This window comes from Heliangelus exortis, chromosome 11, assembly GCF_036169615.1.
Source record: "Heliangelus exortis chromosome 11, bHelExo1.hap1, whole genome shotgun sequence".
NCBI lineage: Eukaryota > Metazoa > Chordata > Aves > Apodiformes > Trochilidae > Heliangelus > Heliangelus exortis.
The window spans coordinates 2,900,064-2,925,866 of record NC_092432.1 but is presented as its reverse complement, the minus strand read 5'-3'; the positions used below and the strand labels follow the sequence as shown (position 1 = coordinate 2,925,866).

At 47.4% G+C, this 25,803-nt stretch overlaps 2 protein-coding genes across 6 annotated transcripts; one reads left to right on the top strand and one right to left on the bottom strand.

The window, feature by feature from the left end:
* The first annotated feature begins 1,254 nt into the window (after positions 1 to 1,254).
* Positions 1,255 to 13,726, top strand: ANKDD1A (ankyrin repeat and death domain containing 1A). The gene is made up of 15 exons (XM_071754197.1): positions 1,255 to 1,517; positions 3,675 to 3,778; positions 4,424 to 4,522; positions 5,114 to 5,212; positions 5,651 to 5,755; positions 6,597 to 6,695; positions 6,921 to 7,019; positions 7,955 to 8,053; positions 8,368 to 8,466; positions 8,699 to 8,797; positions 9,686 to 9,784; positions 11,064 to 11,159; positions 11,749 to 11,950; positions 12,629 to 12,760; positions 12,955 to 13,726. The coding sequence occupies exons 1-15, from the start codon at positions 1,484 to 1,486 to the stop codon at positions 13,014 to 13,016; spliced, it is 1,527 nt and encodes a 508-aa protein (XP_071610298.1). The 5' UTR covers positions 1,255 to 1,483; the 3' UTR covers positions 13,017 to 13,726.
* Positions 9,747 to 25,227, bottom strand: SPG21 (SPG21 abhydrolase domain containing, maspardin). 5 transcript variants are annotated; one of them, XM_071754200.1, is made up of 12 exons: positions 24,999 to 25,151; positions 21,541 to 21,634; positions 18,159 to 18,320; positions 17,300 to 17,380; positions 16,538 to 16,683; positions 15,909 to 16,017; positions 15,301 to 15,408; positions 14,823 to 14,963; positions 13,775 to 13,911; positions 13,304 to 13,356; positions 12,989 to 13,062; positions 11,741 to 11,872 (listed from the first exon to the last, which is right to left on the bottom strand). In XM_071754200.1, exons 2-12 carry the CDS (start codon positions 21,601 to 21,603, stop codon positions 11,867 to 11,869), a joined length of 1,080 nt encoding a protein of 359 aa, XP_071610301.1. In that variant the 5' UTR covers positions 21,604 to 21,634; positions 24,999 to 25,151; the 3' UTR covers positions 11,741 to 11,866. The 5 variants fall into 5 exon arrangements, with proteins under 5 accessions (XP_071610302.1, XP_071610301.1, XP_071610299.1 ...); XM_071754198.1 differs by lacking the exon at positions 11,741 to 11,872 and adding an exon at positions 12,488 to 12,799; XM_071754201.1 differs by lacking the exons at positions 11,741 to 11,872; positions 12,989 to 13,062 and adding an exon at positions 9,747 to 9,766.
* Positions 25,228 to 25,803: the final 576 nt, after the last annotated feature.

Genomic DNA, 25,803 nt, shown 5'->3' with positions numbered 1-25,803 from the left:
TTGGAAAAGGACCTCTGAGATCATCAAGTCCAACCCTTGACCCACTACTCAGACCATGGCACTGAGTGCCACATCCAGTCTCTTCTCCTCCTCCATCCAGGGACAGAGAACCCACCACCTCCCTGGGCAGCCATTCCAATGCCTGGTGCGTCCGAGCAGCCCAAACCCGTGATATAGAGAACCTGGAGAGAAGGGGAAGCTCTTCCTTGGGGTCCTGCTGGGGTAGAGAGGGACCCAGAACAAAGACCAAGTCTGTAGGCAGGTAATACACATCTGGTGTAACGTCTCCCATGTACCTCTCTCACCTTACAGCAGCCTGTTTGCTCCCTGTTGCTGTCCTGGCCATGCACAAGAAAAGCCAAAGTCCTTTTTCCCATGATTTAAACCCAGTCCTGCCCACCCTGGGTGTGTAGAGCAGATTATTCCTTTCTTCTCACACCACCTTTCTATGCATTTGAAGGCCAGCGAAGAGCGTTGACTCCATCACCATGGTGGCACTCAACTTGTCCCCACACATCTGGGGCAGGATGTCCAGAGCTGTGGCAAGGCTGCATCCAAGCAAACATACGAAAGGAAAGAAAATGCAAGGAGCACTCGTGTGCCACAATTACCCTAACAAATCTGATACAGAGGGAAAGCTGTGGGGGCCACACCAGAGACCTTGCTCAGGCTTGGACAAAAATGGCTGTGGTGGAGTAAGTGCCCTCCCTGAAAGATTTGCTGGTCCTTTCTGAAAAGCCAGCAGCCTCTCTCCAGCCATGAGATGGAAAACACTGGCAGCACCCAGAACCCAGTTTTGTAATTCTGTTGGCTGCTTTGGACCTTTTTATTCTTTGCCTACTTCAGACCACCCGAAACAGAGCCGATTCTCCCTCCAGCCTAAGCTCAGCAATTGGCTGGTTCCTTCTTTCTCATACTATCAAAACGGAAAAGAAAATAAAAGACAAAACCAGACTCAGTTACTGAAGCAGAAGGATTAACTAAAACTCGGGGTGAAAAGCACTTTTAACCTCCTCCTGCACCCGCTGCCATGCCCAGGCCGTGAGGTAGATGCGAGCGCCTCATCCTTTGGAAGCGCCAAAATTTCAACCTTTTTTTGGGAACGAAAAAACCAAAAAACCGAAAAGACCAAGCACCCACTACGTATTTCCCGCAGAACCGTAATCCCTCGCCACCAAAAGGGGTTTAGAAACAGAATTCAAATCACCCACATCCTCCAAGCAGCACAACGCGGAGCAAGAGCCGCGCTGAGGTAAAGCCGCGTGACTGAAAATGGCGGCATCTGGGGCCGTCCCCCCCCCTCTCCTTTGAGCCATCCCAAAAGAGCCCCGAAAGCACCGCGTTCGCCAGAAAAGGGGCTTCGTTTTATTCCCTTTTCCTTTAAACAAGAACTGCGGAGGCGGCAGACAGGCAGGCAACCCGCCCCTCTGTCCGGGGGAGGGCCGAGGCGCTCAGCCCGCCCTGAGGCTCGGCGGGGCCGGGCATGGGGGACGAGCGAGGTTCGGGGGGCGACTGCCGTGAGTGGGGGCGACGCGGGGGCTGCTCCGGAGGGGCCGGGAGGGAGGGTCCGTGCGGTCGTGGAAGAGAAAGGAAGGGAGGGAGGGAAGGAGGCGGCCCCGGCTTCGATCGGACCCAGGGAAAAAAGGGTTCCAGGGCAGGGCCGAGATGCTTTAAAGAATAATAATAATAATAATAAATTCATGCGAAAACGAAGTGTATGACCTACCTGGGAATTGAGGCTGCTGTTGCCTCAGAGCATCCTCTGTCCCTGAGAGGATGCAAATAACACCAAAACCTTCTACTTCGGTGTTTTCCCCCCACAAAGCTGGCATTCTGGATTGCTTTTGTGTCCCCCAGCCCCAGGTGAAGCCCCCTAAGACAGTTTAAAAGCATTTCTTTGCAGGTCTTTTATCTCCTTTGCTGGTTTAAAAAAAAAAATCTCTTGCATAATGAATTCCACCAGAGTGGGTGCATTGCACCTGGGGGTAAATGACTCAAAAATTGTTTTCCACGCAGTTGGTGGTAATTGAATTGATGTTCAGTACCATAAAGTGTGAAATGCCCTGGAAAGAGGAAGAAAAACTGCTAAATATTTACTGAAATGGTGCTGCAGGACAGGTGCATGCCATGATGAGGGTGCATTGACATTTATCAGGTTTGTTTTGCTGGTGTGGATTAAGACCATCAAGTGGTGCCCCATGTGTTGCTGAAAATACATAAATTGCTGCTTAGTGGTGCAAGGATTGTTACCACATCTTCCCAGGAAAGAATAAATAAATCAAGGGGCTCTTTGGTGCCTCCTCATTCTGGTCATAAAACTAAGAACATGTTTCTGTCACCTGGAGAGCCTGGGCACAATATTTGCTTCAGTAAAACATAAAGTTCACTCCACTGAACAAAAATAAGCATTTCAAAGAGGCAGTCCTATGTGTGTAGCCACTGGTGGTGATAATTAACATAATTTCTAGGGGTTCTTCCCCAAGTTCTTTTGGTATTTCTGTCCTGTTAACATAGTATCCAAATGTTGCCACCTTCTGCTTCATTGTAGCAGCAGATCCAAGGCTCTTGAATGATCCTGTCTGTTGTTTGTGTTTTCTTGAGCTAAAGGTTTTGTTTGAAGCTAAGAGGAACCCTAAGTGGAGGATGAGTTGATGTCTCTGCTGCCCTCAGACTCCACAGCAGGGATGCTTTCCTCCTTTCTCCAGAGAGGAATGGGGTAGTGCTGTTCAGACAGCAAGTCTCTTACTCTTCCTTGGTGTGGTGGAACAGGAACAGTAAAATGTTTTGATGCCTCTTGCGTGGCATGGAGTTAGTACCTAGTTGGTGTGCTGATATAAACTGAAATTGCACTGAGCCTCTGCTACCCTCAAACTGCAGCCCGAGGTCTGCAGAAATGTAAAAAATTGAGACCAGCATCCGAGACAGCTCTCCAGTGGGATGTGACAGGCTGAGGGTCTGCCTGTAGCATTTCTCAAAACAATTCCCCCCTAAAGCAGTAGGGCAGAGACCACCAAAAACTGACATCTTGCCAAAAACCTTGAGAATCTCACTGAGGGACTGTGGCAGAGCCAGAGTCACAGCCTTGCTCTTGTTTTCCTGGCAGGAAGGTTTCTTCTATCATGGAGAAGATTGCTGGGGCAAGGCCCAACATAGAGACTAAACACCTTCAAATTGTGCCTAACTGTGCAGGACAAACACTGCAGGTTATGGTAAATTATGCCCTGAACTGCTACAGTCTATGAGGAGATGCAAAATTAATCACAGTCCAGACCAGAGTGAGTGAAAGGATGGAGGAAAGGGTTTGTGTCATCTGCCCGAGCACTCACACTGGGTCTGGGCCTCAGAAGCAGCCCAGGACATGGACTTAATTCATCAAAATGTTTTGCAGCTGGAGTAAGCACATGCAGGGAATGGCACTGAACTAGAAGAGCACTGGTAGGGCTGGAAGAGCACTGATGAGGCAGAGGGGTACTCAAGGAAAAGGAGACAGTGGGAGAGGATGAGTCCAGCAAACATGCCAGTGGCTGCAGGGTTGGGATTCTTGCTGGAAGAATCTCTCTGCAGTCATCCTTCCTTAAAGCCACAGAGGCTGGTGAGGTGAAGGGGAGGTTTGCTGGGGCATCCTGCTCCCTGCCAGCACTGTTTTAATGCCTGTTCTTCTGTCTCTGCTGCAGTGCTTCATTCAGAGAAGGAATTCCACGATGCAGCGAAGCGCAATGACACGGCCAGGATGGAGGAGCTCATCAGGAGAGGGGTTGACATCAAAGCCAAAAATAATGTAAGCCCTGGCTTTTTCCACCTCTAAACTGCAGGAAGTGCTGGGGGTCTGTTTCAGGACTGCAGCTCCTTAACACTGGTCTTCTCATTAGCTGCTGAACTGGGCAACAATTTAAAATACACTGCCCAGTGCTAAGGAGGGCCTGGGGCAACTGAGCAGTTCCCCAGCACACTGAAACCCACAGCACTGGTGTTCTGGCCAGACTGGAAAGTTGCAAGTGCTGAGGGAAGGTGATAATTTATTTTTCCCCATGGAACCCATGTATGAGATGCACATGGCTGCAATGACAGCCTTTGCTTTTGGTGCCTCAGGACTGAGTTCCTGGTGCAGATCTCCCTTTGCTGACCAGATGGCTCCTGGAAATATGGGGATGCACCTAAACCCCACTGCTTCATTACATCCATCCATGCTCCGTGATGGTTTTTGTTCTTGTGCTGTCATTATAGTTCAAAAGTGCAGTTTTTTTGAGCAGAAGGTGACCAGCACCTGTCTGCCTGACAAGAGAGCAAAGAGACAGAGGTCTGTGTCCAAAGGAAACCCTGCACAATGTGGGAATTCTGACTTCATGGATGGCAAAGATCTTGGCCTTCAGGAGTGCTGGTGGATACACACTCTGCCTTCCATCTCTCCCTCCTTCCCTTTCAGACAGACAGGACTGCCCTGCACTGGGCTGCAGGAGCAGGGAACGTGGATGCTGTCCGTCTGCTCCTGGATCATGATGTCCCACTGGATGACAAAGACAGTGTATGGTGGCAAATCTCCCCTGTGTCCTGCAAATGTGTTCTGTGTTGGGGACTGGGGGCAGGGCTGGCAGTTACAGGTTTCTCCTTAGCCCTGGGTGGGTGGCTGAAGGTGTTGGAGTGCTTGGGAAGCTGTGGCTTCCCTGCTCAGGCAGGTGCAACACCTTTCTTGTTATCAGACCTGTCTGTGCTCTGTCTTTTGGCCTTTTCCTTGCATGCAAAGTTGAGTGGGAAGTGGGCTGGTACAAACTGTGAGGTTTCCTGTAAAGCGTGGGGATTTTTGGCTTCTTCTGGTCATGTTGTTGGGGCTGGTGGGAGGACAGTGACAGCCAGCAAGCTTTGTCTCCCCCATTACTGCCAGGCTTATGCCACTGCCTAGGATGTGGCAATCAAGGGGCAGTGTCTGCTCAGCTGCTGTGACCATCTGTGGTAGGAGTAGTAGCACTTGTAGTAAGTGGGGCTGGAAAAAAAAAACCCAGACAGAAACAGTTATCTGGGAAACTTCATGAAGGCAGAAGGACATCTTCCCTCCAGGGTGGGGATGGTGTTGGCTGCACCAGTTTAGCTCTAAGTATCTCTCTTCCCTCCCACCCAGTTTGGAATGAATGCCCTTCTCCTATCTGCCTGGTTTGGTCACCTCCATGTCCTGCAGATCCTCGTCAATGCTGGGGCCAAGACTGATTGTGTCAATAAGGTGAGAGAGTCTCCCTGTGTGGGTCCATCATCCAGCTCCAGAGAATGATGGGAGGGAGAGAGAGCTTTGCCTGTGTGCTCAGGGAGCAGTGTGTGACAGCCATGGGGACTGCCAGCAGCACTTCTGCCCCACTCCTAAACCAGGTGTAATAATTGTAGCTGTAGAGATAGAAGTGGCTTCCTCACCTCAGTGCTGAGGTGGAAGGGGTTGCAGAAATGGGTTTAGTAAATCAGCAATCCGTGTATTTTAATGTAGACCTTGGTTGGGAAAGGGAGAGTTAATACTTCAGCCATAACTTGGTGTCTGCAGCACAAGCTACTTTAGCCCCAGAGGTGCAGGGAGACACAGAATGGGTCTTTGCTAGTGGGAATAGGTTGTCAAAAGACAGTCCCACAGTCCTGGACTTGTTAAACAAATGGTCCCTTATCTCCTCTCCAGAATGGCAGGAACCTTCTCCACTGTGCAGCTCAGAGGGGACACGTCCGGGTGATGGAGTTCATCCTGGAGGACCTGGAGGAGATGTGTGTGGATAAGACAGACAAGGTAGGAAAGCCCTTCCCTGCTTTTTTTCATGGGGCCTGATCTTGCTCTGCTGCAAAGTCAGATGGTACTCTGAAGAACCAAGGGTATCCCATGCAGGTCAGAACCATCCTGCAGCAAGGCACTTAGGGATGATGAGGATTCTGGCTCTGATCAAGCTTCAGCAGCCAAGGTTTCCCAATTTAGCTCTTTGGAGAATGAATTCAGGAATTTCTAAGTCTTCCTCCTGTGCAGATGTTGCTCCAGGAAACAGGAGCAGTAGGAAACTGCTCCTACTGCTCCTACAACAGGAGTTGTAGGAAAGCAATAACTTACTCCTGCAGCATGTTCCAGCTGATCTGATCCTGACAACAGCATAGGAGCACACAGAGCTGGCACAGTTTTTATACACCCTGGGCTTCCTGGTTCCAAAGTGATCCCCACTCTGATGCCTGAGAGTAAAACGAGGCAACAAGAAATCTGCCTTTCCTCCTTTCCCCAGAAGGGGTTCTGACTTCTTAACTGGGGTCTCAGATATTAATTCCGTTTTTTTGTTGTTGCTTTTACTAAACTATTTATATGAAGTAAACCCTGAGAAGATGTATTTTCCAGTGTCTGGTGAGACCAGAGTGCTTGGAGTTGTTGGCCCCAGTGGGTAGTTTTGCTCTCCTTGTTTTGCCATTCCAAAGGTAAAGCAGAAGTTAACAGCAGGATAAAAGAGAACTGTTTGTGAAGAGCTGCACTTTTACCCCCTGTGGATTGGGAGCATATCACCCAAGGGAGCATTAGATTGCTTGCAGCAGATGGTCTAATCTTGTGCTTTCTGAGCCTTTCTTGGACTGTATTTCTTTGTTTCCTTTTGAAGATGGACAGGACAGCATTTCACCTGGCTGCAGAGCATGGGTGGCTGGAGGTGGTGGAGCTCCTAATCCAACTGGGTTGTTCTCACAGTGCCAAAGACAAGGTATGGGCATAAACCACATGCAAGGGAGGTAAAGTTCAAGGATCAGAGGATGTGAAAGTCAGGGAATAGGTTACCAAAGGAGGCTTGTGCAGGCATGGTGTCAGCAGTTTTAACCATTGCTGAGGTGTGTCAGGGCTTTTCTTCCTTTATCCACTTGCCATTTGCACATCAGTCCATGTTGGATTTCTCTCCAGGACTGAAGTATGATGTGATGTTTACTTTCAGGAAGAAAATACAGCATTGCATTTAGCTGCTAAAAATGGACATCCCTCTGTGCTGCAGAAGATTATCAATGTTGGAGTGGACCTTGATGGAAAGAACTTAGTAAGTACATTTGAATGAAATGAAAACCACATCACTTTTGCCCTTTCCCTCCCTAGAAATACTTTCCTGCCACAGTCATCAGGCTGAACAGTCACCATTGACAGGGCAGGTTTAGAAAATAGCCAATTTTATCTAAAGCATCTGTGTGCAAATTCAGGTCACACTTGCAGAGTATCAGTGAAAGGCAACATCCTTCTTGGACCAATTGTAAACTGTTGCCTCTTCTTCCTGCTGTATCTGCTGCCCTACCTTATCACTCCATTTAATCTCTCTTTTCCTCCCCTACCCTTGTGCCCAAATTTTTATTGAGTGAGTTTTAAGCTAAGCTTCACTGCACTTTATGCTATTCACTTAGTCTCTGAACATATGAATCTTCTGTTTGGGATCTCTCTTTGACAGACCTGCTGTGGAAACTTATGTAGCTGGAACACAGTTAGTGATTTAGGTAACAAATATTGGCTTAGTAACACTGTTATTTATTCCAGAGCACATTCTTGATTAAGTTTATCAGCAATTCTTTTTAAGTCTTATTTGCTTACTGCCTTTGAAAAGTGTATTTGATTGTGATTAAAATCTGGAAGAAAGGAGAAACCATCTTCTGTGGTGACTTTGGTAGAAATGAGCTGCATCCCTCAGAAGACAGAGCTTGTGGTTGAGTGCCACAGGTTTCCAGTTCACCCCCTTCACGAGTAAAAAGATGGTGAGCACAATGCTTTTGTGGCCCAGCTGTTCCCAGTGGCACCAGGACAGAACCATTCTTTGATATATCAGTGGCAGATAATTGTGGCCTTTATTTTCCTAACAAGCACCCTGGCCCTCAGAACTGATATTTTAATGTCATGGGTTCAGAAAACGAGGTAGAGCCTTGCTCATCCCACTTCTTTGTCTTAGCCTTGTCTACAAGAAATGATTCCTGGATCTTTTGCCTTGTCCAGGAGGGACTTACAGCTCTGCACCTGGCTGCTGAGGGGGGACACAGCAACTGTGTGAAGCTGCTCTTGGAAGCAGGTGCTGATGTCAATGCCCAAACCCAGGTGAGCTCTGAGGAGGTGAGTGCATTTCCAAACACCACTTTGTGGATTTTTGCTGAGACCTCTGGCCTCCCAGGGATGGTTCCTGTTATCAGGTGAGGCCGTGTGGAGCCCAGAGCTTCAGAAACAGTGCAGGGAGTCCTGGGGAAATGGGGCTTTCTACAGAGAAGGGAGTGAAGCTCCCTTGGACCAGTTTGGCTGTGGAGACAATCTCTGTGAATTTCTTAGTACGGGTGGAGGGAAGCAGAGACAGTAACAACTGCAGCCTCTGAAAAGAAGCCCTGACTAATACCCATCTCTTCTGCTCTGCCTCTCAGAAGAAGATGAGCTGCCTTCATTATGCAGCATTACACGGCTATGAGGAGATAGCCAGGATCCTTCTGGATGCAGGAATCCACACGGATGCTGTTAATCATGTAAGTGTCCTGCTCAATGCTCTCGTGGCTTCCAAAAAGGCCAAGCCAGCTTGTGGAGCACAAAGCAAGCCTGAAAGGACCAGTGTTGCTGTGGGGTCTGTGCTTATGGGGCAGTACCTGCAGTCTGCCCCGAGTCCAGGCTGGAAGCTGCCTTAGAGTAAGACAAGTGAGGCCCAGTGGGGTCCTTGTGGTGCCACGAGCTTCTCCTTAGCACAGGATCTTCTGTCCCCAGCAAAACGCATCTGCCACACACGTCGCGGTACTGCAGAACTTCCCAGCCATGGTGAAGCTCTTCATTGAGGCAGAGTGTGACCTTGACCTTCCAGATAATGTAAGGTTGCAGCTCTTGTTCTTTTGTCTTTGGAATGTGAAGCAGTTTCATGGGGGGTTTGATCACCTTGGGGATTAAAGAGGAGTGCTCTAAAGTGGGGAAATCCTGGAAGCGCAACTTAAGAAATGTGAAACCTGTGAAATGGCTCTGAGTGTTGCAGCCAGGTAACTGCCTGATGGGATTCAGTACATGACCTGGGCCATGGCCCTGAGACCTGTGAGCAGGCTTTCTCCTCCCTGCTGGAAGCAAGTGGGAGAAATTTCAGGCTGGAGGACATTGTGAGAAATGGTTGTGGGGCTGAGAATGGGAGGCAAACCTGGAGGTAGCTGGTTATCTCACCCAGCTGTCATTTTGTGTGGCTTCTTTGTCATGTTTTTGTTAATGTTCATTTCTGTAGTGATGTTCTCTCCTGATGACACCCTAAGATGAGAACATTTAGGGTTTGATTTTAGCTGGTTGCATTAAACAGCCCCAAGGTGCATTCAGGTTTCAGTGTGTACCCATTACTCTGACCTGGTTCAGCTCCTTTCCTGCCTTGGCCAAACTTATCTGCTGAGGGAAATTGTTTATATAACAGGAAATAGTACAGTGCTGCAAGTGACTGTAGGGAGTTTTATGGAACTGCAAAGGTTCTTTCTTTAGACTGAAATGTTACCAGGGAGGCTTCCTAGTGCTGGTGCTGGGACAGACTGGTTGTGCTCAGCCTGAGGAATCCAACTCCAATTGGAGGTAAGAGGGTGTTTGGCGCTTTCAAAGGGACAGAGGAGAAAGGAGAACCGATCTGACAGCGTTCTTACAGCGCTTCCTCCTGGTGGTGGTCTGTCCTGTCCTATCCTTCCAGCCTCACCCTGTCCTTCTCTGAAATGTAGTCCTGTCACCCTCCTGCAGAGGCAGCAAACCTCGCTCCACATCGCTGCGGACCATGGCTGGCAGGACATCGCTGAGATGATTCTCATTGCAGGAGTTAATCTGAATCGAAAAGACAAGGTAAACGTTCCAGGGGTTCAATTCTGGGGGGCTAAGGAGGAAAAATATGGATAGTCTTAGCCACTGTCTTTCATAATTAAAAAAAAAAAAAGGTTGGTACTAATATTAAAATCTGGATATTTCCAGGGATAACACCTTCAGTCTCTGCTGAGGAGGTTATTTTGATGTGTTTTCCAGGAAATAAGGGACTGGTTTCTTAGGAAGGTAGAAAACAGTTCATACAGTGAGCAGACTTCTTCTCAAAGTTGTTCTGCTTGTGCTCTCATCCATGCTATAACCAAAGATCTTCTTGAATAACAATAGATAAAAAAAACCTCAAGAATTGCAGCACGTGTGAGTTCAGGTTAAAAGTATCTGGCTGGTGTAGATCAGGCTTTTGCCCTGTTATTAAATCAAAAGGAAACCTAAGGAATCAGAAACCCACGTCTGCACTGACAGGGGGTTAAAGCTCACACAGCCTCAAGCACCCTGGATGGAACGGCTTCAGCTGTGGGGAACGTTTGCCACCTTCCAGCAGGCTGTGGAACAGCAGGGAGACTCAGTGCAGGGAACACATTTATTTTTCTGGGTGAAACTGGGTTTCTGCTCACAACAGAGGCAAGAACTCTTCTCCTGAGCATCCCTGGTGGCTGGGCTCATTCTCTTGCCTTCATGTAACTTTTAAATCTCGTTCCTTTCTGCCATACTCTTTAAGATATAAACACAAATATCCCCCCCCCCCACGCCAAATCTAAAATCAACTCTGTGTAAGGGATGTAGTTCCATTTTCACAGCCCTGTCAGCCTGCATTTCTCCTGGGAGGAATTTCTAATCATGTGCATGCAGAGCATCTAAAATTAATGAGGTTGTGTAAATCACTTCAGTTGCATGTGTCAGCAAATCTATTGTGTGAAAGGCTATAAAATCACAGAATCATCCGGGCTGGAAAGGACCTCTGAGATCATCAAGTCCAACCCCTAATCCACTACCCCTGTGGTTACTGTGTGGTTACAAATACCTTGGCCAGTAGTGCTGAGCTGGTCCTTTGACAGCCTCACCCATGTCCCTGGGAGCCTGAAAGGCCCCTGCCATCCCTATGGGCCTGGAGGAGATGCTGCAGGGCCTGGAAGGTGAGTCCCATGCCCTGCACACAGTAGCTGGAAGCTACCACACATCCCAGATGCCTGCAGGTGGAGAACAGGGGTCCTTCATCCCACCTGGGTGCATGGCTCAGCAGCTCTGGACTAGCAGAGCATGGAGGTGGTAATTTCTTTTTTTTTTTTTTCTTTTCTAATTTCAGCAAGGGAAAACCCCTCTGGATGTTGCTGCCCGAGGCAATCACATCAGCCTGGCTGACATGATTATCAAAGCTGATCGGTTTTACAAATGGGAAAAGGTGAGCAGCTCACACCACCCTCCCTCCCCTGAGCTTTCCAGGGCAGATGTAGCTTTATCTTGGTTGATCAGACTCCACCTTACCAGCTGTCAAAAGGAAAAAAACCATACAGGACACCCTGACTTCTACTTTCATCATTTAATTGGAAAAAAAAAAAAAAAACCAACCAACCAAACAGGAGTCCCCACTATGCCAACAACATCTATTCCAGGCTTTCCTTATTTAAAAAAGCTTCTGTTGTTAAAAACCCCAGGGTGTTCTGCAGGGAACAGGGGGTTTCAAAGATTCTTTGGGAGCAATTCCCTGTAGAAGGGAGTGGGACAGTGTTAGTTCCTTTTCCCAGAAGGAGAAACTGAGGCACTGAGCAGGAAAAGGCTTGGCCTAAGGTCACCAGATGGGCTGTGGGGAGTTTTTCAACAGTGGGAGGGAGTCAGGGTCAGAACCAGATGATCTTTAACCCAAACCATTCTATGAATAAAGAGAAATTAAAAGGTGTGCTGTGCCAGAATGGACTCACAGAGCTGAGGGTGCAGGAGAGTGTAGGTCCATCTGCAGCATCCCAGCTGACTGCCCTGGTTTGGCTTTGCAGGACAATCTGAACAGCAACTCTGACTCCTGGGTGGCAAAGCACCTGAGCTTTAAGCAGGATCACAGGCTGGAAACACAGCACATCCGCTCAGTGATGTGGAGATTGGCTACCAAATACCTCAGGCCTGGGGAATGGAAGAAGCTGGCACATTTCTGGAAATTCACAGATGGCCACATCAGGGCCATTGAGCAGCAATGGACAGGTATCAAACACTGCCCACATCTTTTCCTCCCTTCACTTGGACTATGCCTCTAGGAGATAAGTCCATAGTAAAAGCAAAGCATGAATAAAGCCAGCTGGCTTGTTAGAAACACCCAAAAGATTAGGTTAAAAATCCTGGTTTTAATGATTGTGGCATTATGTACGTGCTGGAATTTGTCTAGGAATAAAGCCCCTGAGCTTGGGGGTTATGTGTGGTCCATTGCTCAATCCTTCTGAGCAAATTCTTGCTACATTTCTTGTTCTGTAAGACAGAAAGAACTTGCTGGGTTTCATTTTTTTCTTTCAAGGACCATAAGCAAGAACACAGTGTGGCCCCATTTGGAATTTGAAGACACATTAGTGAAACAGGTGCTGATTTTCAGAACCAGATCACTACTGGCTCAGTTACTGCCAGGACTCCTGTGGTCTGTGACACCAGAGCAAGGGGCTGTACTGCTACAAAATGTTGTCTGACAAGCCCAAAAGCTGATCCCTGGCCCACTCCATCAAGTTTAACATTAATCTGGCAATCCCACCATGACCAGAAATTCAGCTAAACTTTATTTTAGAGTCTCCTACTAAAATCTAGAGGTGTCCAAACCCACCAGGCCAGAAATCCATGCCATGAAGGTTGTGTACTCCTGAGTGTAAGACTTCAGCTGTGGTTTGGTCTCACCAGGTACCAAAAGCTACAGAGAGCATGGACACAGAATGTTGCTTATCTGGCTCCACGGTGTGACCACAGCAGGAGAAAATCCAATCAAGGGGTTGTACGAAGGCCTCGTGGAGATCGGAAGAAGAGATTTGGCAGGTAATAGTTTTATCTCCCCCTCGAATAACACACTGCCTCCTGGGGGTTCAGCAAAGCCAATTCACAAAGCTGGAAGCCACCCTGCCCTGCCCCCTGGCTGCCATTACACACCAGTTCTTTCTCTTTTTGATAAACGAACCCATCCTGCCCCGGCTTTGCACCCTCTGTGCAGCAGAACGTTCTCTCTCCCACAGAAAGCATTCGGAAAAAAGCAAACGCAGACTCTACCTCTCCACGGAAGTGCACAGCAATGTAACAGCGGGAGGGCATCGGGGGCTCCCTCAGCTGCTGGATCCTGGGAGCTGCAGGAGAAACATTTGTTACTGGATCAGAAAGTGGCTGCAACCTTCTGGGAAGAGACTAGGAAGCCCTTTAGGAGAAGCTGCTCCTTGTCCTAGAAGTGGCATCACTGCTGCTTCCGTGACCATATTAGACTATTGTACTCTTAACTTGTTTACATGACATTTTTGTATGTTAATTTTTAACTGTCAGGTTTTTAAGTTCTTGAGGGGAAAGCCTGTGTTTTCAGGAATCTTTACATACCATTTTTGGAGGGGTGTCTTATCACTTCTGTCTTCGCTGTGTTCACAACTCCCCTGTTAGGATGAGAAGTTTAGAAGAAAAGTCAAGGTGACCACCTGGTCCTTTTGGAACCTGCAAGGGTTGTGATATTTAATGTTTTGGCTCTTCACAAGAACTTTCAGGGAAGAACATAAACTATTTATAAATGTACATTAACATGCAGGTACTGTTTATAAATCTAATAGGTAAGTTTTCTCGTGTTCCTGGGTTACAGCTTGAAAAGTGTAAGGTAAGGATGGTCACTGGTTATCTACTCAGCCTCTGACAAGGACAGAGTTTTAAATACCAATTTGTCACATAATACTTGGTATTTATTTTTAGTGTTTCAAGGAGAAAATAATGCCTGTATTTCAATAAATCCAGATTTCACAATTAAATTCACAAGTTATGCCTTAGTCATTCTTTATAAAAAAAATACTACATATATCTTACCTAGAGCTAAGCCAGTGCAACCTTGTAATTAGAGCTGGAGGTGAATTCAGGCAGAAGATTTTCTTCATTTCCTGAAGTGGCAAGGACTGTGGCAAGTGACACTGTTGTTCTCTTGTAGTCACAACAGGAGACACTGACTGAAAGTGAAATTTTATTGAAAACCGTTTTTAAAGAGCAAGAAAGTTAAAAATTCAAAGGCTTTATTTCAAATAGAAACTAACTTACAACACATGAAGCAAATAAGTGATGGCAACATTGGCACTTAAACATCTTTTAAACCAAATATTCAACAAAAAAATATACCAGCTTATAAGTACACGATCTGCATGTGGCAATATATACAGCTGAGTGAAAAATATAAAAAGAAATATTGTTCTGCTTTAAGAACATGACAGTGAGGACTTTGGTAGCAAAAAATGTCTTTGTTTTTAAAACTGTAGTCTCCAAAGATGCTTCCTTGAATTCCAAGACTAAAAATGACCCAGATCTATCCCATCACACTGCTGGAGGTTCCTGTCCACGGGGAGGTCACCGACCACTGATCCTGTTGGAATCACACAGTGATAATCGGTTAACACAAGGAAGAAGGCAGAGTGGGAACAGTTGATTGTACAACAGGAAGACCACTGAGCCCATTCCTTGTTCTCCCTGGCACTCCAAACCCTACTGCTCTTCCTGCTCCTTGCTGGTGTGCAGACTGATCTTCTGGACTTCCAGTTCATCAGCGCTGACCATGGAAGGGTCGATGGCCGCGTACCGAGTGCCGTGGAACTGCAGCAAATGGATCTGTGGGACATGGAAAGCAGCACTGAAACAGGGGCAGAAGCAGAAGGTTTTTTGGTAAAAGAGAAGCATTCCTTTTGAGTCATTTTGGTGAGGATGAAATCGTGGCTCTGGAGTACAAGAGCTGAGAGGAAAGACAGAGGAAAGGGCACCAGGCAAAGCCCTGCCCTTCCATACCAATGATCTGGAAGCCCAGAAAAGCAGCCTCCTCCTGCCACATGCTCCAGCTACACATTAGTAATTAAGTGAGAATGCAGAAACTCACTTGAATGTATAGGTTGACCTCAGCACTCCTGCAGAGATAGGGGAAGTTGCCTCCTGTTTTGAGATGAGCTCTTCTGGCATTAGGATAAAGCTTATACATTTCCTCTTTCGCCTCGGTCGAGAGCGCACTTTGGTCAAACACCTATGGAAAAAGTCACAAGAGTTGAACACCTATGGAAAAAGTCACAGGAATTGGTTCTGAATCCAAACAGATTTTGCTTATTACATCAGGCTGGATAGATGCTGCTCCTAGAAGCAACTCTCAGCTTCTTTGTATCACTGTGCTGCTGCCCAGAATATTCAGTACAGAATGTAACCCAGAAGAGTCACAGCATTGCCCAGTCAGGACAAGGCTTATCTAAATATAAATTCAGCTGCTGCAGATGCTGATTAAGTTGCTAACAAAATATCCAGGTCCCATGTGCCAAGGGCAGGAAAGAGTTTAAAAACCAAAAAGGATGACGTGGAGATGAACTTACATCCATAATGGTTACAGGGATGTCTCGAATTTTATGAGGTTCTACGTAGGAGTTCTGGCAGTTGAGGGTAAGTCTTGAAGCTAACTCACTTTGGCCCAGACTCTCCAGCTTTCAGTAGAGAGAAACAGTGATTAACAACACGTTTCACTGCAGGAAGTTAATGCAATGTTAACAATACAACCAAAGAGAAGTTATTTTTAAAGGGAAACATGACTGTGCTTCAGATGAAGATTACAGTTCTAGTTTAGGAACACTCTGCATGAGACAAATGTTTAAAACATGTTCCACTAGTTGCTCCTGCCTCTGGAGCACAGCCTCCAGACATGGCATCATGCACTTTCTCCTCTTCCACCTCACTTTCTTAACTACTCCTCTTTTCCACCTCACTTTCTTAACTACTCCTCTTCTGATCTACATAAACTGAGGTGTAAGGTCACAGCACCAGTCGAACTGCTGGAGCTGTGACAGTCATCACCTGCTAAGGATCCACTCCTGACTCCTCCCTTTGGGGTCACCCAGTGAGGAAAGCAGCAGCAAGACCTACAACCTCCTGCAGAGTAAATCTCCAGAGGCTGACACCACAGCCAGGGGAGTACACAGCTACCTACCCTGTCCACCATGAAATCAATCCCATCCGCCATTTCAGGATCTAGAGGACCCGATGCAAAATTCCCAAGGACAATTTTTTTCAGCATGAAAGCAGGCATCAGCCAAAAGCTAAAACAGAAACAAGATGTAACAACCTTCAAGCACCCAGGTCTCCAACATTAAGATGCTTTTTGCTATGTACTCCCTCTGCTTGCACTGACTTGGTGCTTTAACTTCCAATTGAATTCTGATGAGGCTTCAAGAGCACAGAGATGGAAAACCTGGCAGCTTGGTGCTCAAAATGCTCTGGGAAGCTGTTATTCTTACATTGCAAAAGTGTACTTTAAACGTGGTGAATTACACTTTTCTCACACTGAATGGTTTTGATAGAAAACAGGCAGAGATCTTAAATCCAACCACACATCCAGAGGATTACAGAATGATACATCTGCCAAATTACATACTCCCGGTTGTGAAAATTTTTCTTCTTGTGATGTGGCTTTAAAAAAAATCACAAGTATTCCATCCCACACTTCCCTCACCCTGGCTAGATGCAGGGCAGACACATGTCCAATCAGGTCAGGGTGACATTTCATTGCAAAAAAAAATTAATGTCATCAATCTGACTGCTTGTCTCAATCTTCCTCACCTGTTTGCTGTCCATGTCTGATTGAAGATAGAAGTGTCACTAAAGGAATTACACAGGATCAGAGATTGAACTCTGGGAGATTTGTGTGTGTATTCAGCAAATTTTTGAGCCAGAAAACCTCCCAGAGAAGCTCCAAAAAGGTGAACCTAATTCAAGAAAAATAAAAAAGTGATCATGTTACACTTGTGACAGAACTAAGCTCTAAGCACAGTGTTTCATTACAAAAGTAATTCAAATTTTACTCTGCCCTAATAACCCATTTTTAAAAAAGAATCAAACTCTTCTATTCAACTTCAGTTAAGTGTGATAGAAATGTAATAAATACTGAAAAAAAAAAAGTGTTTCCAGGGCACGGTTTAAATTTTCATTTGCTCATCAAGCTTAAGAAAAAAAAAAAAAAAAGAAAAGGAGTGTTTCTCTTTGTCTTTAATACTTATGCCAGTCCAAGACACTTTACTGTGGTATTCCATGCTACATGAATTAGGAAGAATAACTTCCACAGGACCTCATGAAAAATGACTTAACCATTACAATTCAATAGGCCTTAAACAGCACTTGAATTCAGCCCAAGTATGAGAATTTTCAAGAGTATTCACCTTCAAAAAGAAACTTGTTTCAGAAGTCAAATTGCATCACAGCCTCTTTCTGTTTCAGCCTGAGGTTTCGAGGCTTATTTTACACACTTGCTCTTAAATAAGACTGACTCAAATATTAGGTTTTTATTTCACCTATACATCCATTTCCCCATCTGGGAGCACTCACTTTATCCAGCTGAAGGTGGTCTAGGAGTTTTCTGAATCCATCACAGAACTCAAGGTGATCCCAATACACTGGATACTGCAACTGAAGTATCAGGAAGTCAGAACAAGCCTGGCTTGGATCAGCACCTGCCAGGTGTCTGCTTGCAAATCACACCTGTTCTCCCATTAAAGGTTTCAACCTGCCTTCCCTGGACCAGGAAGGTCCTCAGGGCCAGAGGGTGTGAATGCCTCCCCCTGGCTTGCACAAAAACACAACTAAAAGCACCACAGAGCAAGTTTGTTGGGGAAAGTGCAGCATTGCTTCATTCTGTAAGCAGGGGAGGAGAAGGTGGAGTGGTTTTTCAGCAATTCACATACAGAAACCATTAACTGCTGCTAGAGAAAGAGCAGTTCTTCTAAGGCCACAGTGGACAGCAGAAATATTGTTGTACAAGTCAATTAGTTCAGCTCGGGAGCTGAGAAGCCACAATGCTGTTAGGAGTTCAAGGAGTGACTTGGCATTTTCAGCTAAAAAACCAGGCTAAGAACCAGGTTATCCACCATCCCTAAGAAAAACACAGAAACCCTGAACTAACCTGAGTATGTTTGCCTCAGGGCTAACAAAAAAACCAGCTGGAGGCAGAGATAACTGGTGTCCAGGGCACACAAGGGAAAAAAAGAGACCAAGAAGTTAATGTGTGTGCACAAGGCTCTGTCTGAGTTAACACTGCCAGAAATGCACAGCAGCTTCCAGCCTGGATCTGCCTGCTCCATACTCTGGAGCACAACCTACCATCATTTTTTTGGTGGATTCTCTTTATTCAACACTAAGAAGTTCACCTTCATTACACTGATTGTGATGAAGTACTTAGAATACTCACAGCAATAACTCTGTAGCCCCATCCAGTCAGGGCCAAAATTTGCTGGAAAAACACATCTGCAGTTCCACTTACAGGAGGAAGAAATATGAGTGGGCATCGAATGCTCCTGGGTCCTGCATCATACAGTGACCAGACTTTACTGTCATCATCATCTACTATTATCTGGAAAAAAGAGAGGCACAGGGTGGAGAAGATATAAACAAGACAGATCAGGTTCCAGGATTGCTCACAAAAAAACTTCTGTCATCTAGTAAATGTTATAATGTCCAAGATGCCTTTGAACAAGACCTGTTCTTCACAACAGGGATGACAGTGTTGGTGTGAACACTGCTGGAAACAGAACTCCAACCATGCTCTGTGTGTCCTGACACCTGGATCTGGACATTCATAAGAAATAAACCATGGGAAGAGCAAGGCTGTGCCCCCAAGGATCAGGTTTATGCATTTTTCTACATACAGAAAAAGTGTGGCTGGGAAAAGAATCACTGTGCCATGGCCCAGGAGGTACCCAGGAGGTCAGCTGAAGTTCCAGGGCAACAGCTGTAGGCTGGAAAAGCCACCAGGGGCTGCCCCTTAACCAACCACAGATGTTTGCATTCACTGGACAGAAGATGTTAGAGGGCTGGATACACACAGACCTACAGAGCCAAGCAGCTAACAGGGCAGCCTATTGATCTGAAACAGAGCTGTCACAAAAACAGAGACACACACAGCTCCCAAAGCACCACTGCAGAGCTGTCCTGGAGAGGAAAACACTTCCATCATCTGGCAGCACCTTGGGAGCATCTGGAGTGCTGAGGACATGTGGCTGGCTGAAGCAGATTATTCACACCCCAGCTGCTACCCTTAATGAGCAGCTCCACACACAGCATCCATCTTGGGGCAGAAGTTACAAGTCCTAGCACAATTAGTATCTTTCAAGGCTTAGGAATTAGATAAAGGTCTCTTCCAGCAGTGCTGGAGCCTGACTTGTTTTTACAGTGCCTGTTCTAGCAGCAAAATGTTGTGTATATTTAGGATGCTCTTTCAACCCTCTACAACCCAGCTGCTACCAGAGTAAGCAGCACAAACCTCTGGAGAGAGCCTGCATCCCACAGAGGGAATCCATCTCCTCTCCATCAGGATTTTATAGCTTTTTGAATAGCAATATACAAGCACAATTTGCCCTCCCAGCACTGCAGTTAAGCTTCTCAGGGAATCAGAGAACAGTGTTTCCCAAATCAGCTTTGCTCTACTAACAAATCAGCTTGCAATAAAACCAGTATTTCAGGCTCTGGGAGCATGTGAGGGATCATATGATGCTGTTGTTTTGTAAAGTCTCTCCAGAAAAAATAATAATAAAAAGATTGCATACCAGAGCTTCCAGACCACTGAAACAATTTAAAAATAAACCTTGTACAAAAGCCCTCCCCAAAAAACCCCAACCCTTTGCACACAACTCCAGAGCTCCCAGTCTCAGTAATTTTGGATCCATTCAGGGTAGTTGTTGGTGGCTATCACAAAGTTTACCCTTAGGATTATTTCCAAAGGCAAACCACTGAAATCTTGAAACCCACACTAATTCACAGCAAAGGGAACTGATGCTGAGAGATAATGCTGCTTTCTTCCAGCCCAGACAGTGAAGCAAAGGATTGAGAGAACTGTTCCATGGGATTTCCAGTCACACCCCCAATACTTTCACTCCAGCTCCCAAAGCAGGCTGAGTGCTGTGTCTGCAGTGGGGGTAACTGCTGACTTGGAAGGTCATTTCCTTGCTCTGATAGATCAATCAAGGTCACCCACAGTTTAAATTAAGGGTAAAATCTGCACTGCAGAGAAGCAAGGGGCAGAACTTCCCCCTTGAGTCTCACAGAGCCAGGGTGTCCATGCTGAAGGCTTTTAGGAAGGATTTGTCTAGAACAGCAAGAGGTGGGAGCAAATGGAGGCTCACAGCCAAAGCCAAATTAATTTGAAAATGTCCTTTTCTGTGCTCCACTTCCTATATCTGACCTCTGCAGGAAGATTGATGGAGCTGTGAATTTCCTGCTCCTGTGAGGAGGAACAGCTCAGCCTGTTTTCAAATCAAGGGCTCTCTGCTTCCTTAAGGGAGATCTGACAGCAGCAGAGTGCTCACCAGAAGTCTTGCTTGGTTGTTCCTCCCTCTGTACATGCTTTGCCCAGATTTTGGGAGGCATAATGCAAGGAATTGTACTCCTAAAGTCTGCTCCAGGGATTAATCACATATTCAAATTGTGCTTTTTTCTTTTCTTTCCCACCCTCTCTCTAGAATCCAGGACAAGCTTGTTCATTTCTGCCTCCTTTGTACACACCACACTCATCACTTCACTTTGGAGCAGTCCAAACCACTCAAGAGGGTAAGTTAGTCCCTCTGCACCCTGCAGGTGACCAGGTTACCAGCAGCTTTACTTTACCTCTGTCCTTATTTCTAAAACCCCAGCAGCTGAAGCCCCTGGCAGTGAGCTGCAGTGTCACCCAGTCCCCAAGGCAGCAGTAACACATTCTGCTGTCACCACAACCCCCACTTCACTGTGCTGCATCCCATAAACAGAGCCTCAGAGCACTCACATCTGCTGAAATCCTGCCTCCCAGCTTTGCTGACCTGCTGAGGCATTGCTTGGAGAGAACAGTGTGGCACAAACAGACCCAGCAGATCTGGTACCAGCCACAAACAGAAAGCTGGACAGCCTGAGCAGGACAGACCATGCCCAGCCAACAGCAATGAGTCCTTCTTATTTATGGAAGGCACAAATCGACAAAAATTATTAAAAAAAAACCTGACTGGAAACTCCTACAGCCCTTCCATAAAGGTAATTTCTTAGAGAAAGCTGCACACCACTCAGTGGAATGAATGCTGGGCACATTTAAGCATTGCTCATCAGGTCTGAGATAAAATCCCTTTTGAGTGGCCCAACTGCCACCAACTTGCCCCTGAAAAAGGCAGCATTGCTCTCTGCCAGCACCATGTTCCTGCAGCCCACAGAACCACCCACAGCAGGGAACTAAAGCAGCTGGAAAGCAGCTTAACCCCAAACCAAGCTATAAACCACCCCCAAGCTAGACAGGCCACTAATTCTGCTCCACTTGTGAGGTTACAGCAGGGAGGGCTCTTGCAGGAGCCCCAGGCTGGGGTGTAAAGGAATGACTGCCCTTCAGCCTGGCAGGAGGCAGGGCTGGGGGTGAAGGGCAGTCTGTGACCACAGCCCCGGGAAGCCTCATCTGCACAGGGTCAGGAGCTGTGTACCAGGACAGCATTCCCTTCCCTCTCCAAATTGGAATGAAGAGACCAGGAGCTGGAGCACTGCACACCTCAAACACCCTCCTGTGGGTCAGGGACAAAAAGTGGAGAAATCCAAGCAAGGGGGGGACAGTGGTTGGACATTACCTTTTTAAGAGGAACAGTGCTTCTGAACCAGTTGTAATCAGGAGAGACTTTAATCTCTCCCATGATGTTTAGGAAAAACTCAGTTTAGGGCAGCCTGGGAAAAAAGAAAGAGAGAGACAAAGTTAGAAACCAACACAACAGCTTAATTGTAGGCAGCACCCAAAAGCTGTGCCATGTACATAAAGCATCTGCAGGGCGAGTTTGCTCTCAGCAGTTGATTTTACTAACTCTGACTCACACTGAGTTTACTTCTTCTCAGTTTTCAGCACAAACAATTCAGTTGTTCTCCCAAGAGACAGCTACCTGCCTGCCTTACTGTGCTTTTGTAACAGCATTCCTGTGGAACAATTGAGAGAAAGACAATTGTGTTGCAGGCTCAAAGAGCTAAAGCACTCTTTAGGTTTATTTTTAACTTCTTAAACATTCCAAGTTCATATCTAACAAATACCCATGCAATCCACTCAGCAGTTCACACAACAGACTTCCATTATTTCATGAACCTTCTGCTGAAGCATTCAGACCTCATTCTTCCACGTGTAACTGCCCCCAAGGAGTCCCAAAGCACATCAGGAGCATCAGCTGAGCTGAGGCTTAATTTAGTTTTGATTTTGAAGTTTTGATTCTAGCCAGACAGAAGCTGACTCTTGTCAGGAGTTACCAACAAAGGCACCTTTGAAGCACACCAATTAATACAGAACAGTGTTGGGAACACAGGAATGCCACTAATTCACCCTGAAGCCAGAATGTCCTAGAGACATAATGGGAGTTTTTTTATAAAACTCCACTAATTAATAATAAACATTCAGGTAACTTCTAGATTTTGATTTTTTTTTTTAAAGCAACAAGAGACCATTAGCTTCCATTTATATAAGAGGGTTTCAAACAGATTTGAAGTTTGGAGACTCAATAGTTTTCCCCTGAAAAGCCAGCTGCCTCAGGAGATTATTTTCCTGCATTCAAACATAGCACTGAGCACACAAAAACAAAGCAACTTTTGCTCTTGTCACTTAACAGTTGCCAAGTACAAATCAAAAGGTTTCATTCCTTAATTCTTCACAAAATAAGATCTGGGTATGTTCTGAAAGTCACTCCTTTTCTCCCTGCAGGAAAGTTGCTGGTGTGATAGTTTTAACTGATTGGCTTACAGATAGATCAACAGTCATTTACAATGTCCTCATCTTTCAGCTTCATTTGCCATTTTCCAAGCACAGAATGCAAGGAAAAGGGAGGGAAAGCACTTTCTAAATTGCAAGACAACACACACCTTCCAGAGAGCAGGTGAAACACCTTTCACATCTAACAAGTGGCTCAGAAGTGCTGCCTGGCCACTGCTTCAATTTTTCATGGCTTTGTTTTGGTGCTTGCATCAACTCTGCTGTTCTCTGCCACGGGCTGGCAGCAGCCAAAAAATATCAGCTCCAGCAGCCTGTGGGGCAGAGCAGGCACAACAAGAGCAATTCAGCCTCCTAATTCCTTTCTCCAGCCACACATTGACTCAGGGGTTATCAAGCTCAGCAACCCCTTGTGTGACAAAATTCTAGCAGAAGAAAATCAAATTACAGCAAATGCTTTAAAACACCTCATCCTCTCTGAGCACTGTGCTGCAGAAGAGGCAAGAAGCCCAAGTCCTGGTCAGAGCCTCACCATGCCAGGCACTGCAGGGACTTTCTGCTTGCCATAAAGGGTCAGTGATCACCTTCCTTTTTCTGCTGCCTCACCCTAGAAGATCAAGAAACTCATTTAAGCTTCCCACTTCACCTGTTACCACTTGTGGAAGCAAACTGCTGGTCACCAGGACCTACCTGGGTTCATTTCCCCCAGATCCTTTTTTGTAAAGATTCATCTGCAACCACTCCTAAGGATTCCTCTTCTTTTAAAGCAAGATTAAACATTTTTGCTTTGCTTATTGATTTTTTTTTTCTGAATTTGATGTCCTATTACTGAATACTTTCTTTCCTTGGCAGAGAAATGCAACATTGCACACACAAATATCTGTGTCAACACCAACTACATGCTCTTCCAGCCACAGAAAATCTGAACCATGAACTCTAAACAGGGATCCAGCCACCAAAAACTCACATCACAAATAACCTGATGCTGTTCATCACCCAGCCTATAAAGACCAGAGTTTCATTTCCAGTAAAACCTATTAAAAATAATTCTCCTAAAGGAAGAATCACCTACAGGTGTGTTCAGAGCACTTGATAATATCTTCCTTGAGACTTAACCCTGCTACATTAGTAAGGTTTTCAAATTGTTATTGATTTAGGAAGACTTTGATTCTGTCTCTGGTAGGGGAAACCCTGTTCAGGCTGGGTCAGACCAGAGCTGCTCTCTCACTGTGCTGCCCACACACCCAGAATCAGCAGCACCATCACCCAGAGCTGAGAGGGGCTGCAGGGAAACACCAGGGAGATGCCAGGGCTATGGGTGCTTTACCAACACCCCGCACAAGAAATAGGGAAGAAGAATTCCTGATAACTGGGACGTGGCAGCACGGGATTCCCCATTTTCCTAATCCTGTTCCTACAGCCCCCAACACCTGCTCTGTCCCCCCTACCCAACCCCAGCCAGGTTGGAAAAGGACCTGGGAAGGAGAAGGGGACAATGCCCCCCTCGGCACCCCCAGCACAGGCTCTCTCCACCACAGCACAGCCTGAGGAGGCTCCTTCTGAGAACCCCCGGGAAGATGAATCCCTGGAGGGGTGCAGGGTGAGGTTCAGGGTCCCTGCAGGGGCTCCCCCCTTCCCAGGGCTAGACCTCACAGAACCCAGAAAAAACCCTTCCGGGGGGGTCTAAAAGACCTCCCCACAGCCCAACCCCTGCTCACAGCCCCCCCTGACCCCTCAGGACTCATCCCGGAGCCCGAGGGATCCCTCCCATCTCCTCAGGGACACACCGACCCCTCAGGGCTCCCCTCAGCGACCACCCGGACCCTCACGACTTCCCCCAGATCCTGCTTTCCTCAGGGACCCTCCCGCTTTCCTCAGGGACCCCCACGGTTTCCTCAGGGACCCTCCCGCTTTCCTCAGGGACTCCCCCGCTTTCCTCAGGGACCCCCACGGTTTCCTCAGGGACCCTCACGGTTTCCTCAGGGACCCCCACGCTTTCCTCAGGGACCCTCCCGCTTTCCCCAGGGACTCTCCCGGTTTCCTCAGGGACCCCCACGGTTCCCTCAGAGACTCTCCCGCTTTCCTCAGGGACCCCCCCGCTTTCCCCAGGGACTCTCCCGGTTTCCTCAGGGACCCCCACGGTTTCCTCAGGGACTCCCCCGCTTTCCTCAGGGACTCCCCCGCTTTCCTCAGGGACCCTCCCGGTCTCCTCAGGGACCCTCCCGGTCCCCTCCCGGTCCCCTCCCGGCTCACTCGGCCCCTCAGCGCTCTCTCCTCCCCCGGTCTCCTCAGAGCCCCCTCCCCAGCCCTGAGGGTCAGGCCCATCTCCACACTCAGAACCCTCACCGGGACGGCGGGGACACCGCTCTCCTTCCTCTTCTTTCTCCTCCTCCTCCTCCCCGTTGCTCCGGAGCGGGGTCCCCGCCGCCGCCTGCTACTTCCGGGTGGAGTACGGCGGGGAGGAGGAGTGCGGGCGGGCGGAAGAAGGGCGGAAGAAGGGCGGAAGTAACCGGTTCCGGACGCCATAGTGGCCGAGGAGAAATCGGTTGTCCCCACGTCGGGGCGGTGATGGGCGGCGGGGTGTGAAGAAGCGCGGCCGCCATTACCTCCCCATCCCCCCACCGGCGGCAGGCTCTGAGAGATGGGTTGTTGCTCGTTGTGATCTGCCACTGCCAGCCAGTGGGGAAGAAAAGCGTCATTTTTTTTTTTTTTTTTTTTTTTTTAGTAAATTCCGAGTAATTTCAGTGAAAGCGCTGGAGAGCGAAGCGCTGTGCGTCTTGCCCTTCCTATTAAAACAGGAGGCTTTATCCAGCTTTCCTGACCGGGGTGTTGTGCAAAGCTCGTTCTTCTAATGAGAAGTCTGTGTCTTTGAATAAGACGGGCCTGTGTAAAGCGTATTTAACTTTTTTATTCCAAGACTGCGCTAAAAACACGGGAACGAGAGAGGCCCCTCTGGGAGCCCCTGAGCGTCTGCCGCTACCCGGACTACATTTCCCATGATGCAACGCAGCCGCCCTGGTCCCCCTCCCGCCTCCCTCTCCAGGACTACAACTCCCAGGACGCAACGCGCGGCACCCAGCCCCGCGCTGTGCCAGGCACGCCGCGCACTGCCCGCCGGGAGCTGTAGTCCGCCAGGGTGTGCGCGGTGACG